The sequence below is a fragment of the Mytilus trossulus genome, chromosome 6, assembly GCF_036588685.1.
Source record: "Mytilus trossulus isolate FHL-02 chromosome 6, PNRI_Mtr1.1.1.hap1, whole genome shotgun sequence".
Classification (NCBI taxonomy): Eukaryota; Metazoa; Mollusca; class Bivalvia; order Mytilida; family Mytilidae; genus Mytilus; species Mytilus trossulus.
Window position 1 is genome coordinate 2,496,124 of NC_086378.1, and position 16,596 is coordinate 2,512,719.

Consider the following 16,596-nt stretch of genomic DNA (forward strand, 5'->3'; position numbering starts at 1 on the left):
TAGTCCAGACTTAAATTATTTGATGCTAAACGGAAATAGGACCAGCTTCAGTTTGTCATTAGGTGCTGATGAAGGTGTCAAAAACTCCTGATATATAGTGTCGCATGATTAAATAGAAGCCTTTGTCTACAAATATTAATTAATGTCTTGTATGATGAAATATCAATTTAAGTCATAGTAGTGTTGTAAAAGGTTAAGATCAAGATGTTATTTGATTAAAAGAAGATGTGGGGTATATGTTAATCTACAGAGGACATCTGAAGGTCATCATCTTTTACAGCAGACAAGTGTTTCAGGTCAAGCTAAATTGACCAGAGTCCAGAAAAGTTTTGAATCAATTCAACATAGACTATTAAAGATCAATAATTTTTTTTAAATGTTCAATATCAATATAATTGTTAATAGTATGTAAATAGTGTTCTGAGTAAACGTGTGTAAATTAATCAGTGAAAAACAATGGGCAGCAGATCAAAGTGGATTCCTTTTAACATTTTTCAAATTGATAAAAACCAAATTACATCAGATTCTGTAGAGTTTGTGTGAAGGACAGATTAATCATAGATATTTTTGAACAACACTTATCTTAAATAAGTCAATTTAATGGTTCATCAATAAGTCCATTACGTAAGTCAGTACAAATTATCAAAGTCTTTCTTGTTACCGCAAAAATTACATATCGTAAATAAATCGGTAAATGGCGATAAATTGATTCTCTCATCCTTAGATCATATTTCTTTCGTTAATAATCTTAATGCGTAATAACTTATTTCTAAATCAAAGGATTTTCAGCTCAGATTGCATTGCAGGAGATTAAATATATCTTATGTAATATTTCAAATGCTTCAAAATAAATGCTTCATTAAAAGTTGTATGGAGAGATAATACATCAGTACACGATAAGGAAGGTAGGCTCTGCTAATGAAGAATGTTAATCAATGGACAATTATTTAATTGATCAGCTGTGGGTGTACTCTATTTTAAACACTTCCTCAATCTTTACTCATTTCTAACACCACAGAATACATTCAGGAAGTGCTATTCTATTATGATTATAACATCTAAATTGGTCCTATTGTTAAATAAGTGAACTAAACGCTATTTGAACTATGAAAATTAAAAGGATTGTTCATTGTCTAACCAAACTCCTACCAACTTTTAAAAATCCACTTTAATACTGGTCTTCTAATTTTTTTTTAAAAAGAGAAAAGAATCATATTCATTCACTTTATAATATATCACTGTCAAATTTAATATTTAATCTAATGTATTGTTGCATGCACATTCCTCTTTATATATCCATCTATTTTAATGCTTAAATCTTTTTATATCTATATAAAGAGGAGTTTCTATATGCACATGCTCAATTTCCTTTAAAAAAAAAAAATGAAAAAAATGAAAAGCCAAAAGAAAACCAATTACATTTAAGTGCTTTTCAATGATTATTTCTGCCTCTTCCAAAGCCAATATGAAAACATTATAGTAAAAACATTCATTAATTCTTATCCAATGAATGTACTTTATTTTTAAAATATTTTAACAAGTTGTTTCTCCAAAGCAAAATTTATCCATGCAAGGTTAATGAATTATCTAATTATAAAAAGAAACACCATGAACAAAATCAGTCTAATTACATATTAGAGTTGTCTTCTCTTTGTTAATCTATGAAATACTGAGAAAATCTGAATAACAATTTCTTTCAAATAGCTTAACCCAGATTAGAATACTGTAAGTTTATCAAGAGTAAAACCATGTTAAAGACTCACTTAAGGGCATACGATACAGTTACAGGGAAGGTAATGACGTTGCTAACGTAATTTGTTATTTTCGCGACGTCAAACTGTAACATATCGGGAAAAGATGCATTTTCCGACTGATTTTTATCATTCAAACTGATTTAATTTGAAAACGAGTTCATGGACCCCTATTTTTCAAAACGGCATTTTGTTTCATTTTGCAGGGAGATTATGTGACCCAAATTTTATAAAACTGTAAATAGAGGATTTTTTTTAATTTTGATAAACATGCAGTAAAAAATGACGTTTTTTCCTCAATTCATGAACATTTGATAAATATGAGTTATTTCTGAATATAAAATTGCATATTTTTTTATGATATTTATAAAATACAGAAATTACCGATTATTTAACAGAAAACTATTTGTGTTTATCTTTTATAACAAAAAAGTTATGTCCTTCTTTCGAAAACGAAATTACGGCCACAAATCTGAATTTTGAGCAAATATACAAAATTTCGACCTCATTTTACTAAAAAAGTAGCACATTAAGGTATATTTTTTATTACATATTTGATTTAATCAGGTAAAAAATAGCCTATAGGCAAAGTTTCATAAACTTGTAAATACAGGATCAAAACTGTATCGTATGCCCTTAACAGGTTAGGGTGTACCAAATATAAAAGGGTGCGTAAAAATATTACCCAAATACAAATTAATATGAAATAACAAAATTATAAGTTGAAATCCCCTCTTCCATGATAAAAGAGCGATTTGACTGAAAAACAGCTCCTGTATCTGCCCTTCTTCATACACAGATCTAACAAGGCTCCATACATACTTTCTCTTATGGAAATTGTTTTGTCAACCAATGATAATTCATTTATTTTTTTAAGGTGTAAAAATAGGACAAAAGCTGTTGATCCTCTAAGGTCTTTAAAAGAAAGTAGAACAGAAAGTTGTTAGTTCTGTGTAAGGCAAGTTTGGACACAGAATCCGTGTTCCAATCAGATTGTGATAAAATACGATAAAACCAAATAATTAAAGCAGATTATACTGGTACAAACATTTACCTGAGTCAGATGAGACAGCTGAATACCAAAATAAAAACTCATCTTTAATCATGTTACCTTTTTTTGTAATGAATTATTTATCTTGGTATGTAACAAGAAAAGCAGTCAAAATTATCACAATACATCTACAGTGTTTATTAATACTGATATACTTTTATTGTCATAAAATGTGCAGATTCAAAGTCATCAGAAATGTTTAAAGGCTTATAACTTTGGTATTTTATCCTTTTCCTTATTTCTCATTGAATTCATTAACTGAGCATTTACTCTTGTTTACAGAAAAAATCAGAAACTCTTGCATGAATTTATTATTGTGATTTTGTCTGTTCAGGCTACAATGCGATTTAAATTTTGTGATATTGATAAAAATCCTGTTCAATTCATTTAAAAAAAAATTAAATGTGAGTTTAAATTATTGCGTTTTTACTCTGTTGCATTTTCACAATAATAAAAACATCACAATGATTTCGAAAGGTAAATGGAACAAAAAGATGAAAATATCAATAAATATATTTTAAACAGAAATTTGAATGGTATAGACATGAAATAAAATGCACAGTGTTTTACAAAAAATTCAGCAAAAAACATATATCCAAAAGCCATTAAAACTATATCATCTGTGTGTTTGAATCTGTACTGTTATTAGTAACACTATAACAAGCATTGGTACACTGAGAATTTAATTTGTTATCTTATGCTTTTAGTCATGCAATTTTATTTACATTCCAAAATTGATTTTGTAATATTTTCTTCAGTAGTGAAAGTTGTCAGAGTTCATCAAGAGTTATCTCCCATGGGTGAACTATTTTATGTGATGATGAAGTTTTAGTCTTAACAGTATGAAATAAATCATGGATAATAATTAAAATATTGATATATATATATAGAAAGATAACCTCTATTTAATCCTAAAATACTAAGTACCAACAATATGTAGATATGGGGAACAAAATAAGACTGCATTGTACAATAACCTTGAATAGCCAAATGTGCAAGACGGATCTCAAGGTTGTTAGAAATCCTACATGATCATCAACTTTATATAATACTTTTTGATTTTACTGGTTCTTAATTAAAAATAAGTTCAATGTTCTAGAAGATCAAAATTAAAGAAAAGTAAATATTTCATAAATTGTAAACCAGATGCTCCGCAGGGCGTAGCTTTATACGACCGCAGAGGTTGAACCCTGAACAGTTGGGGCAAGTATGGACACAACATTCAAGCTGGATTCCGCTCTAAATTTGGATTGTGATTAAATAGTTGACACAGCATAGGTTTCTGACACAGAATGAATGTATTCAAATGAACTTAAATTTTTTGTTTTCTCTTAGAGCAATTCACTATGCTGTTGAATATTAATCCTCTCAAAAAAATGTTTGAAGAAATTTTCTTTTTATTTATGAAATTTCAAATGAGAAAAATTGAACCCAATTTTTTAATCACATCCCCCTTTCCCTTATTCCAAAACTAATTTCAATTAAAATATTCTAATGGAGTTTGCAACAATTACTACTCATTTAAATACATCATAAAATATTAGATGTAAAAAAACTGCTTGTTATCACTGAATGGTAAAGATTATTTAAATTTATCAGTTGGTAGTAAAAAGTGAATATACATTGTATATTGTATGTAACAAAGATTTAAGTTGATTCTTGACAAAGAAAGATAACTCCAATTAAAAAAAATTCTTGCAGATATTTCTTGCTTACTTTACTGGACAAAGAAAGATAACTCTTAATTAAAAAAAAATTTGCTATTTCACAATATTGAGAAATTAGATATTTCTTGCCATTGCACAATACTGTGCAATTGAAAAGACTTGCTATTGCACAATACTTAATATAATAATTTTAGATCCTGATTTGGACCAACTTGAAAACTGGGCCCATAATCAAAAATCTAAGTTCATGTTTAGATTCAGCATATCAAAGAGGCCCAAGAATTTGATTTTTGTTAAAATCAAACTAAGTTTAATTTTGGACCCTTTGCACTTTAATTTAGACCAATTTTAAAACTGGACCAAAAATTAAGAATCTACATACACAGTTAGATTTGGCATATCAAAAAAACCCAGTTATTCAATTTTTTATGAAATCAAACAATGTTTAATGTTGGACCTCGATTTGGGCCAACTTGAAAACTGGGCCAATAATAAAAAATCTAAGTACATTTTTAGATTCAGCATATCAAAGAACCCCAAGGTTTCAATTTTTGTTAAAATCAAACTAAGTTTAATTTTGGACCCTTTGGACCTTAATGTAGACCAATTTGAAAACGGGACCAAAAATTAAGAATCTACATACACAGTTAGATTCGGCATATTAAAGAACCCCAATTATTCAATTTTGATGAAATCAAACAAAGTTTAATTTTGGACCCTTTGGGCCCCTTTTTCCTTAACTGTTGGGACCAAAACTCCCAAAATCAATACAAACCTTCCTTTTATAGTCATAAACCTTGTGTTTAAATTTCATAGATTTCTATTTACTTATACTAACGCTATGGTGCGAAAACCAAGAAAAATGCTTATTTGGGTCCCTTTTTGGCCCCTAATTCCTACTGTTGGGACCGAAACTCCCAAAATCAATACCAACCTTCCTTTTGTGGTCATAAACATTGTGTTTAAATTTCATTGATTTCTATTTACTTCAACTAAAGTTATTGTGCGAAAACCAAGAATAATGCTTATTTGGGCCCTTTTTTGGCCCCTAATTCCTAAACTGTTGAAACCAAAACTCCCAAAATCAATCCCAACCTTTCTTTTGTGGTCATAAACCTTGTGTCAAAATTTCATAGATTTCTATTAACTTAAACTAAAGTTATAGTGCGAAAACCAAGAAAATGCTTATTTGGGCCCTTTTTGGCCCCTAATTCCTAAAATATTGGGATTAAAACTCCCAAAATCAATACCAGCCTTCCTTTTATGGTCATGAACCTTGTGTTAAAATTTCATAGATTTCTATTCACTTTTACTAAAGTTAGAGTGCGAAAACTAAAAGTATTCGGACGACGACGACGACGACGACGACGACGACGACGCCAACGTGATAGCAATATACGACGAAATTGCGGTCGTATAAAAAGGATTAAGTTTATTATTTTCCTACATCATAAAATTTGACATTGATTTTAATGAGCGATAAATGTTTCTGACAAAAGCTGATTATCATTTTAGCTTAATTTCAATGCCATTATAACCTTGACAATCACTGAGATATCAGGAAATTAATTATTTCATGGTCTTTTTTATGAGTGCATTATTTTTTGAAAATTACTAGATGGGAGATAACTCAGGTAAGGGAGACAACTCTGACAATTTCCTGTATTTCCAGTGTACACTGTACTTGCCTTGTTGCTCTACGAAAAGTGAATGATTTTTCTCTATCTCCAGCATCGTGGCTGATTTCTTTCTCTCACCTTTGGCAGAATTTGTGGGGCTTATTAACCAATTAGTTACTGTAGTTGTTGAACTTGAATGAGAAGATTTTTGTGAGGAGTTCTGGTTGATGTCTGAATAACTGTCATGTTTCTCCTGTAAATGTAGAAATGTTAAAGTTGTCATATTAGTGGTTGGAATTACTAAAAATATAAGTTTCTTTTTCAAATAAATATATTTAGGAATAAAACAGTTAAAAAAGATTTTTAAATCATATAACTAATTGACAATCAATTTTAATAAATGATTAGCATTAACACCACAAAAATAAATTCTTACAATGAAATTTAAAAATATTTTAAACATTTTTTTCTCTGAATAAAACTTTGTCAATGCAACTGATATTCAGATAAGTATTGACTTATTGTTAGGTTTCTCTTTATTTTTAAATCATATATATATATATATTGCTATGAGGCCGATTTTTCAGAGTATGCGGGTAATGGTATTTGTATACATTGAAAAGTTTTAAAAGTACTAAACCTTAAAGCTGCCATGCATGCTTAAAAATGCATTTTAATTACTCTTCAAATAAAATAATCAATCTCACTTCTTTTTAAAGTCTACTATGGTACACACTATCAGATAAGAATTCTAAATCATATTTATATATAATACAAAGTTGGTTTTTTTAAAGATTAAATGCAGTCTGATAATTTAAAAAAAACTTCCTCCATACAGAACATTAATTGACATACATTTGTTTTAAAAAAATAATGAAGCTATCTTCTGAAATCTAGATCATTTGATATGAAATAAACTTTTACATGTACTAAAGAAGAAAACATATCAATAAGAGATGAATAATTTTCCTGGGCTTTTTATACCTCGTCAGATAAGATGTCTTCTGCTGTTTTTGTCTGTGTTTTTATTGTCTTCTTCAACTCACTTAATTTTGTATTCTCCTGAAAACAAACTCCAAAACTAAACAAAAAATTCCCTAACCTAATGGAATAAAATAATATAGGTTAAACTTAAAATTTTCATTCCATAATATCAAATAAATCAAACAGAAATAATAAAAGAACTAAAATAATTCAACTATTAAAATATTATAACTGAAATATTGCGGTATAAAATAAATAAAATTGTCCTAAATTTCAATAGCCATTTCCATTATCTATAAAATTACCCATCTACTCAAGATAGTTAAATTTTAAAATGGCAATTGAAATGAAAGATGGAATAAATAATCAAAGTCTACAAAATAAAACCAAGTCTATTAGCAACAGATAAAGCAAAAAAGCAAATAAACTAAATAATTCCAACATTTCAAATTTAAATGAAACCATAACAACAACCATGTGACCAGATCATGTGACAAACCTTCTTTAACTGTTCTACTAAGACCAGTCGACTTTGTTCCAGGTTTTCTATGTCTTTCCTTACACTGGATAACATGTCATGTTGTTGTGAGTCAATCTGCTGCAAACGATTCTGAAAAAATCAAAAAAATAAAGTCAATCATTATTGCTATTGTAAACTTTCTTTCAGTGTTTGTTTTCATACTTGACAGTGTTACTAGAAAGAAGGGATAAAAACAAATAGAATATCTTTATAACTGTGTTCCTTATTTGTAATCAAAAACTCTAAAATCTAAATGTCATGTACAACAATATTCAAAGTTATTTTTTCTTCTATAAATAACTCATTTTCATTTATATTTGAAGGGAGATAACTCAAAAATACTTAATGATAAATGCATTCATTTAGAGGTCTGGATTTGAAGGGAAAAAAAAATCAAGTTTTATATCCCCTCAGAAGAATATTCATTATAACTTATAGCCTTGCTTATTTATATAACGATCCAAACATTTATTTATCAAACATGATACATTTTTTATTTCTAACCCATTCTAGTTGTATATTTCTCTAAAAGTTTAAACATGTAACTTCTAATCTCCTTATATCTATAACATCCAAAAGTTTAAACATTTATTTTCTAATATCCTTATAATGTTAACACCAAAAAGTTTCAAAATGTAACTTCTAACCTATGTATGTATATATATTTATCGCTATTTTACTAAATATTCCTTATATTTCTCAGCGGAGTCAAATGATATGAAAATTATCACTACAAACTAAGGATGCACGTGCCTGGTGTCATGAAATTAACAGCGTTGTCAAAGGTAAAATAGCAAAAAACAGATTATCATTGGTCATCTCAACTCGATTTCTTTTCTCGCTTTTGTCGTACTGGCTCAAGCGAGAAAATCAATCTTGTTGAGATGATCAACGATAATCTATAAATAACAAGTATTTTCTAACCTCTCTTGTTTTATATCTTTCCAGAAGTTTATTCTGGTCAGTCATTAACTTTTTCTGTAATTTCTCTTTTTCTTCCTCATATCTTGCCTCAGACTGAAAAATAAAAAATGAACAATACACATTCAAGTTATAATACAAATATTCTGGAGATTATATACAATTATGAAATATTTGATGATGCCCCACACTAGATGTATTACATTTACCCTTTGGAATTCTTTCCTGTCAGTTGTGATTACATTCTTATAATAAATGACCTCTGAAGTCTGAGAAAAATGTTCCCTTGACTTTAGATCACTAATATTCAGATTCTGAATAATTTTATCTATTGTATATATTTTTAGGCACTAAGACTAAAGCATATGTAGAAAGTAATAGTTTGAGTCATGTGTGGGTTCTTATAGATTCCAGACAATTTAGAGCTAGACAGACACGTGAATATTGTTGAGGCCTGTATGCTGCCCTCTACATGTTTGTTGGTTTTATTGTTGTGTTGCTGTCTCCTTGACTTAAATACCTAAATATTTCTTTTGATTCTAACACTAATAATTCTGTCCCTTTCTGTGACCCCCCCCCCCCCCCCACTCAGGAGGGCCTGAACTCTTTATAAGAAAAAAAAGGCCTAGGATTTATCTGTGTGAGACAACCAATCAGCTGATAGCTTAATGTTATCAATGCTCTAAATTCAGAAATCATTGCATGCATTTAGCACTACATGACAGACTAAAATGTGAGAAAAATTGTTGTAAGAAAAAGCTGCATACAAATAAATGTGGAAGACTTTAGTATGCAAGTTCTAATAGTTGCAATACTCATCCAGTGGCATTGCTCTCAATAATCAACACCTTGAAATTTTTTCTGAATTTATAGTAGGTAAATCCGGTGCTAAATCTGAATGATAAAATGACAATTTTTCATCGACTTGGCTTTTAGGCTTTAACAAAGCCTTCATAGAAATCTGAATAATAATGAAAGTTTACCTCAAGCTGTTTGAATTCTAGATCATCAAAATCTTTATGTTTCTGTTCAATTGATTCCTGTTCCCTGTCGAACTGGTCCTTGATCTTATCTTTCTCCCTGTCATGACAACTACCCAACATTTGTTCTGTTTCAAAGTGTTTCTTTTCAAGGTCAAACAATTCTTCTTGTTTCTTGTCCATTATTTCTATTTCCTAAAAAAGAAAAGTATAATATTTTTCATCTTTATCAGACATTCTATGATGAGTTGTTTAATGCAGTGACATGACTGAGATCAACTAGGATCATCATTCAGATTCAGTTATATAAACCCAGCCACAATACATTGTATAGCATATCTAAATACACACCAAAAAATTCAATAGTGTGAATATATATACAGAAGTACAAAATAATTTTATAATTTTAGTGCATTAAGTTCACACATTAGTACTTTATCCTGAATATATAATTTTTTTTTTCGTAGAACCACATCCCTGAAATATCATTTATGCACTCTCATGATGGTTTTGTTAATAAGTTATGTAAAAAATCCAGCATATATTTTTAATCAAGTATTAAAAGTTGAAATTTTGTCACATCCAGCTTCAGTGAACCAGTAATTTAGCCCAATTAAACTGCCAGCTAAATCCAATTTTAGCCATTTCAATTGAGTTTTTAGGATTTGCCATTGACATAATGAATTTTTGTTTGAATTCTAAATACCGTAATAAATTTTTCTTACTACAATTGGTGTTTGAATAAGAAAACAGAAGCACTTCAATCAGAAAGTTTACACTCTGCATGTATAAGATTATTCTACACCCTACATCTCTTCCTTATTTATAATTATTGTATTAAATTATTTTTGAAGGCCAATTCTCCACTACTTCAGAAAGAAATGGGAATCCTATACTTGTATCATTTTTTCTATGTATAAAACATCATCCAGATAAGTACAAACTTAAAGAGGAGTTCTTCATATTCCAATGTTAATATCTTTTACAAGAACCAAAATTAATATGTAAAGAGACTCTTGAATTCATTTTTTTTTTATCTATTTAAACTATCCTCTGTCAGTTTATTATGAATCACAACTTTAAGTGTTCCAATGACATAAACTTCTACTTGCTTGTATGTATAATTTGGCAAAACCCCGTAAAACAAGCTTCCAAAATGTCCATGATTCAATTAGTTTGTACAATAAAGTTTAAATTACAGTAAAGCCAAGTGGAATGTAAGGGCCTTTTTTTGTTCATCTAGTGTAAGATCAATGCATTGGGATATCATCATTTCTTAATAAATGGCAGGAAATATCATATAGTCATGAACTTATGGAAAATTAATTGAATTCATGCAAAATGCTATTAAAAATAATAAATGTACCTATATAAAACCAAACCTGACTGATTTACATAAATTATTAATCACCTGTTAATCTATGAGTCAAACTATTTATTAAATTTTATGTTAACTTAACATGCACATGCAAAGTACTTTAAATCATGATCAAAACTTAGTAGTGGTCACACCAGTTCAACCACTCATTCTACGGACCCCGAGAAGTGATTGGACCTGCCTCCTAGGCTAGTTTTGAAGAGCAATCTATGAAAACTGGCACCCATAACAATCAAGCAAATTTAAACTGGTACCCATTTCAATCTTCAAAAGCTGGTTGTTCCCATAGCAATCTATGAAAACTGGTACCCATAGCAAGCTATCAATACAGGTACCCATATCAATCTATCAAAACTGGTACCCATAAGAATCTTCAAAATGAATGTTCCCATAGCAATCTACCAATACTGGTACCCATGGCAATCTTCCAAAGCGGATTGTTCCCATAGCAATCTATGAAAACTGGTACCTGTAGCAAGCTATCAATACTGGTACCCATATCAATCTATGAAAACTGGTACCCATAGCAATCTATCAAAACTGGCACTATGAATGTAAGAACTTTAAAAGTGGTATGCATGCAGGAAGGGTGAATAAATGGATACATTACTATAAAGAATACAAACTATCTGAAATATCAAAACATGCTAATTAAAATTCAATATGACCAAATTAAAGACCCAGTAGAAAGTTTTTTCTTCCCTGTTCATTTACTATTGCTTTTTGTATTTTTCTTTTGGTCAAAATACCTAAGCAGCTGTATGGGGTTTGCTTATTGTTGAAGGCAGTACAGTGACGTATAGCTGTTAATTTGTGTGCCATTTGGTCTCTTGTCGAGAGTTGTCTCATTGACAATCATATCACACCTTTTTTTTATATTATATCATGCATTTCATGTTTATTTATATAATGATCAATCTTGTAACCAGCTGAAATATTTCAATGTACAATTTTTCTACGTTTACTTAATATTCAGTCTAAGAAATTGCCAAAAAGTATACAAGACAAATGAAAAACCCATAAAATAAAATTAAGCTGACAAGCATTAAATTATTCACACTTGTAATTCTGAAAAAACAACTTAGTTTTGATCTGACAACATAAAAAAGACAATTAATTACATATGCATGACATGATTTAGGGAGATGTAGGACGAGGAATAAAACATTGACCATGCATGTAACAATAATTTCATGTGCATTACAAAATGCTATACTGACCAGTAATAAAACCTGTCCAATAGTAATTTATAACATATATTTCTCAGCTACAAAACACTGATCAAGAGTATGTTGTTTTACTTGTAAATTACACTGTATAGAATTGTTTGTTATTACATAACTTGAATGAGGTGACAACATTCCATTATAATTTATTTCCTGAAGTTTTTGTTTGTATTGTACAGGTGAAAATAAAGTGCCTTTCATATAAGTTTTGAGAGGCAAATATTCAGAGGAGATTTTTCTTTAAATCTTTCTGTTTATATTTTATTGATTGATTTTTGGTAGCTTAATGTCCAGTGACAATTATTTCTCGCATGTTTATTTAGATATTTGAATTATTGCAATTCCTATGGAATGCTGAACTCCAAGATGAAACTGATATTTCAACTAAAAAGCTCCATTTTTTTTCTGTATGTTCCTGTCAGTATACGAGTGCCCTCCACTTAAGCCTATTTTTTACCAGTTTAGTCTGTTGAAACTCAGAACACAAGTTCTTTTTTCTCTATCAGTAATATTTCATTTTTATTTTGAATTTATAGATTTGACCTACTTTTTCTCTTTCTTTAGCTGATCTTTCTATCAGTTCTGCCTGTTGAAGTTTCAGAGCATTAATTCTGTCTTGCTCTTGTTGTAACTCTTCCATTTCTGTGTTATGCTCCCCCTCAAGTAAAGCTCGCTCCATTTCCAACTAAATAATAAAATAATACAATCAAAGTTAAAACTTTTTTTTTAGCACAGTTGCATAGTCAAGATTGTCATTCTTGCTTAATTTGTTAGTTTGAACATATTTAATAATAGTGGATTGGGAAACAAGTTTTGCAACTTATAATAATCCATTTTCACTTTGCGGATGCGAGTGCTACCTTGTAGTGGCATTAGCCTGTTCTTTTTTTAAATCTACAAGGGTGTCTTTAACGTGCAAGAGATATGGCTCTCTATTAACATGGGTCAGCGATTTATCGCCCCTTCCTAAGGACAATCATCGTTTCCTCGTGACCATACATGCAAATGGTGTCAAGGGAGAGCCGAAAATTAAGTTCCTGAAATTTTCATCCCAGACGGGAATCGAACCAGGAACCTTTGTGTTAGTAGTCTGATTTGTTTCATGAAATCATTTTTCTAGTTCTACAGCTGATATTTTAGTGTTAGAAGACATTATCTAATTTTAAAAATTTAGAATAGTTTTCTATAGTTAAGTATCCCAAGTTAGTTTTCAGTCTTTGGTGTCACATGTTTTTCGTTTCATTGTGTTTCTATGGTGGTATTTATTTCTCAAATGATTTGTAGATGAGTTATAGACAAACTTAATCTTTCTTTTCCAGTAATCTTGTTGGGGTTGTCAGATTTCATAACAATCTTGGACTATTTCTACATTTGAAAATGACGGTACCAAGTCAGGAATATGACAGTTCTTGTCCATTTATTTTTGATGTGTTTTGTTATTTGATTTTGCCATGTGATTATGGACTTCCCAAATTGATTATCCTCCGAGTTCAGTATTTTTGTGATTTTACTTTTTGCAAGGATAGCGGAAATTGCTAGTTTCAATGTAAAAATGTAAAATTGTAACAGCAGTATTAGTGACCAATCAAAAGAATTAAAAGTTTAATACATTTGAAGGCTTGCTTGATATTCTTGCTGATAAAGTTAGTTTCAAAAACAAAACAGCAAATTTTATTTTTTTTTGGGGGGGGGGTGTTAAAAATGTGAAATAAAATTGACTTGTCATTCAAACTATTTTATGCATGCAAAACATTATGATAATTGTTCAGTTGAAACTAAATTGTTGTAGACGTTATTGTGGAATATTTTCGATTATCATATACTTAGACTAAATAACATATGATTTTTACTGTATGATAATAGTATTTAATTAACGTAAATTCCATATTTTTCAAATTGGTGCTTAGCGGGCTGATATGAAAAGTTCATCACATGCTTCGAGTGTTATCACATGCCTTTCCGTATAAAGGTTATCGCATGGCATTCCGGTGATACTCTGCAAATTCCAGAAAATACACCTCAATGCTACGTTTTTACTGAAAAACATTACAAAGTAGTGTACAAAACAATTATTTGGATACTGGAAAGTATATTTAAGAAAAAAACAAATAAAAAAAACCCAAACAATCAAACTTAAATAAATGCATTTTTAAAAGTTCCAAACATAATTTAGAAAGTTACTTAAAAAAGTTATCTTTTCCTAACAGTGTCCTTATGTATTCTTTAAATTATTTTTTTGTCGTTTCGTCCATATTAAAATGTTTTCTTCTCTATAATATGATAAAAAAGATTTCATACCGAATGTACCAAATTTAGGGTCCCAAATCCGTGAACTTTTCACTCTTTGAACTTCTATTTGGGAACCAAGTAAAAGGATCAAAATATGAATCTCTGATTTTTCTCCATTGTTGAAGCATATGATAAAAAGATCATAACATGTCATTTTTCATATCGCATGTATTATCAGCCCTCGGTCAATATCAGCCCTCGAACCATGCGGCTCTTGGGCTGATATTGAACCTAGGGCTGATAATACATGGGATATGAAAAATGCCATGTAATAATGTGATAGTATCAGGTCCTGTCCATGATATAAAAAATATTAGGCAGTAAGATCAAAGGAAAAATGTACAAATTGCTGATAAACATGATAAAGAAAGATGACAGATGTAAAGTAATACTAATAGTTTACACGAGCTAGATTCCCTATGAACCCTAGTATGTCTCATTATAAGGACATTTAGACTGCTCTTTATTAAACATTTCTAAAACTTTATATCTTTATATCTGAACTTTAAAATTTAGAAAATTATTAAGAAACTTTAAAACTCCTTACAGCAGTCGATTTCTAGCTTTCTTTTCTCTCTTTTTTTTTGGGGGGGGAGACTCTTTTGGTCTTAAAACTCTCAAATTTTCAAGTGTCAAAACAACTTAAGCATACATGTGATTCTTCTGGCGGGAGTTAAAATCTCCAGCTTTTCAAGCCCTATTCCGTCTCTCCCATTAAAAGTTTAATTTTCAAATTTTGAGTCTGAATGTTCTTATGATGTTAAATCTAGAAAAGCAAATGGAATGGACCATTTTAGACTTTTAAAGTATTACCTCTCTAATAGCTTCATTCTCTTGAGTTTCTATTTCCACAATTTGTTGTTTTAACGAGGCAATATTCTTAATAAGTTCAGCTTTGGTATGTTTCAGTTTATCTAACTGCAGGCTGGTGCTGGACTCCTGCAAAGAAAGAAAAATATTAAACTATATGATTGGATTAACCTTCAAGGATTTAAAACATAATTTGGTTATTTATGATTTGTTTCAGGTAAATCAACGTCTTTTAGATAGTTGTCTTATTAGCAATCATACCTGTGACAGCTTCTAAACTTAAAATCACATGAACATCCCCCCCTTTTTTTTTATATAATAACCAAGTTTCCTTTACTACAGTATACAATCTGATGTTAAGTAAGTATGCATAACTTAGAGAAAAAAACACTTTTCAACGCAGACTTATTATTGACTTAAAAAAGGTAGACATTTAAATATTAAAAACAGTAGGCCTTTTTAAAATCTTAATGAAGGAGCAATGAAATTATCAAAAACCTTCCTTTGATAAAAAATCAAAATGCAAACTTACTATACAACAGCATATAACATTGTAAACCCTGTATAACTTGTATTTTCCCATTTTATGACCCCTGTGTAGAGGTGTTAACCATTGTTCTGAGCACATCAGTGTCAGATTCTGTCATAAATACACATATTACACTGACATTGTTTGAAGTTGTTAACAAGTGTTTATCATTTTTTACAGAGTAGGTGCCACATAATTATTATATACAGACTTAACATATACAAACAGTTGTTTCCTGGATGATGGGTGGTAATAAGGCCTAATTCTAAATCCTAGTTTCACTCATTCAAAGAAATCAAGACATTTCACTTTGTTATAAAGTATTGACAGAGGAAGTATATCAAATTTATGCATTATTTGAATTTCAAAGGAACAAACTCATGAAACTTGTAGTTAGAAAAGCAATTAACCCAATGACAAACAATACTGCAGCTTGTCATAAATGACCTTCACCTCTTGTTATATTTCTAAAAAGTTTTGAGATTATAGAAAACTTTCACATTGTAAATTTTCCAGTTTATTTCTGATGTCACACTGCTTATGTTATTACTTCACTGTAAAAGTGGATTGTTCAATAATTCCAATGACCTAAGGTCAACTTGCTTAACTGGCGTAATTGGCTTAACTTATTTATAAAAAGGAATTTGAATTGGTCTATTGGTTTGTAATATATTGTCTTAAAATAAATGCTGATACTTGTAACATATGAATAGAAAGTATTTTGTAAATACAGTGAGGTTTTAAAGTGCTACTTTGACTGCATGGTAGCAAAACTTCTAAAATTATGATTCTTCTACATTTTATATAAGACCTACACTCATTTTGTCTATTTAGTTAATAAAATTTGTTCATGTAAGCCTTAGTAAGTGGG

At 29.7% G+C, this 16,596-nt stretch overlaps 1 protein-coding gene across 1 annotated transcript in view; it reads right to left on the minus strand.

Annotated features, from left to right (window-relative positions):
- LOC134722266 (pleckstrin homology-like domain family B member 1) overlaps window positions 1-16,596 on the minus strand; it is a 103,948-nt gene that overhangs the window by 36,146 nt on the left and 51,206 nt on the right. Inside the window, exons 6-12 of the mRNA XM_063585874.1 lie at window positions 15,200-15,325; window positions 12,645-12,782; window positions 9,497-9,688; window positions 8,517-8,609; window positions 7,572-7,682; window positions 7,073-7,150; window positions 6,154-6,341 (exon numbers count right to left, since the gene is read on the minus strand). Coding sequence (XP_063441944.1) covers window positions 6,154-6,341; window positions 7,073-7,150; window positions 7,572-7,682; window positions 8,517-8,609; window positions 9,497-9,688; window positions 12,645-12,782; window positions 15,200-15,325 — 926 coding nt within the window. The remainder of the gene's footprint in view (window positions 1-6,153; window positions 6,342-7,072; window positions 7,151-7,571; window positions 7,683-8,516; window positions 8,610-9,496; window positions 9,689-12,644; window positions 12,783-15,199; window positions 15,326-16,596) is intronic.